A 1,151-nucleotide genomic window follows, 5' to 3' on the forward strand; every position below is an offset into this window, starting at 1 on the left:
AAAAAATAAAGCTTGGATTTACCGGGTCACTTGTATCTGCTGGGCCTCCTGATGTATTCAAGTGCTCAATGATGTCCTTCAGATCTTGCGCCATATGTTTCAACTGAGCATCTATGTTTTCAGCCAGTTTATAGCTGCAAAACACATGAAAAACATGGTCAGGAAATTTAAAGTGAACTTCAGAAGACCTGCTCCCAGTCACACCAACTCTGGGCAATCAGAACTGGCTTCCACACCTTTCAGTCAAGGCCAGCAGATAGGTGGGACCAGCACAATGAGAAGCATTCTACCACACAGACAAAGCAACTCCTAACCTCTTTCTCTCTTGACAGATATATGGAGACAGACTAGCAATAGTCTGGAGGGCTTTCTGGAAGGTTTTGTCATACCTAATGGAACCAGCTAGTCCAGATTGGTATCTTCAAGATTGGTATCTCATGAACCACACAAACACTTCTTTTAATCACTCTGCTACAATTCAACACTTGATGCTTACAAGGATGCTTGAGCCTCACACAGAGCCTTCTGCTCTCATCACTTCTGGCACTAAATCATCACTAATTTTCAGAGATTATGCCAGAATTAGTAACCTTTCCCCAGACAGCTCATTACACCAACACCAGCAACAGCTTTTCATGCAAGGGCTTCAACTGCAATTCCCTATTTGTAATGCCTAAAGTCTAAGTTGCCATGCACAGAACAGGATTGCATCTTTGACAAAGCCACCGACAGTTCAATGTTGCCATTCATCCCAACCCCACTTCGTGCTGATTGATCAACACCACATTAGTCTGCTCATCACATATTACAGACAGATTTCTGTCTTACGTCCTCTCCCGTTCTTCATCCGCATGTTGCAAGTAGATAGTCCCGCTCTGTTCCTTCACAGACTCCTCCAGAGGGGTCAGCAGGTCTTCAAGCTCTTTCTGCTGTGACAGAATGAAGTCTAGCTCCTGATCCAGTCTGAAAAGAGAAAACCACAACTACTCAACTTACAGGTTGGACACATCCCAGATCTGCCGTACCACAATGCAAGAAGATGCAAAAAAAAAACAACATCATCTCAAGCATTCATAGTTTCGTACCTCTTCTGATCAAGCTTCACCTTCTCTACTTCTCTGTGTAATGAAGTAATCTGGAAACAGAAGACA

At 43.4% G+C, this 1,151-nt stretch overlaps 1 protein-coding gene across 1 annotated transcript; it reads right to left on the bottom strand.

Moving 5' to 3' along the window:
• Nucleotides 1–22: 22 nt before the first annotated feature.
• LOC104531649 (nuclear pore glycoprotein p62) lies at nt 23–1,141 on the bottom strand (the record flags this gene model as incomplete). The annotated part of the gene is made up of 3 exons (XM_010176594.1): nt 23–134; nt 829–963; nt 1,086–1,141. Coding segments are annotated over 3 exons (303 nt in total), but the record flags the coding sequence as incomplete, so codon positions are not given.
• Nucleotides 1,142–1,151: the final 10 nt, after the last annotated feature.

Source organism: Antrostomus carolinensis, unplaced genomic scaffold (genome assembly GCF_000700745.2).
Source record: "Antrostomus carolinensis isolate BGI_N321 unplaced genomic scaffold, ASM70074v2 C13179484, whole genome shotgun sequence".
Lineage (NCBI taxonomy): Eukaryota > Metazoa > Chordata > Aves > Caprimulgiformes > Caprimulgidae > Antrostomus > Antrostomus carolinensis.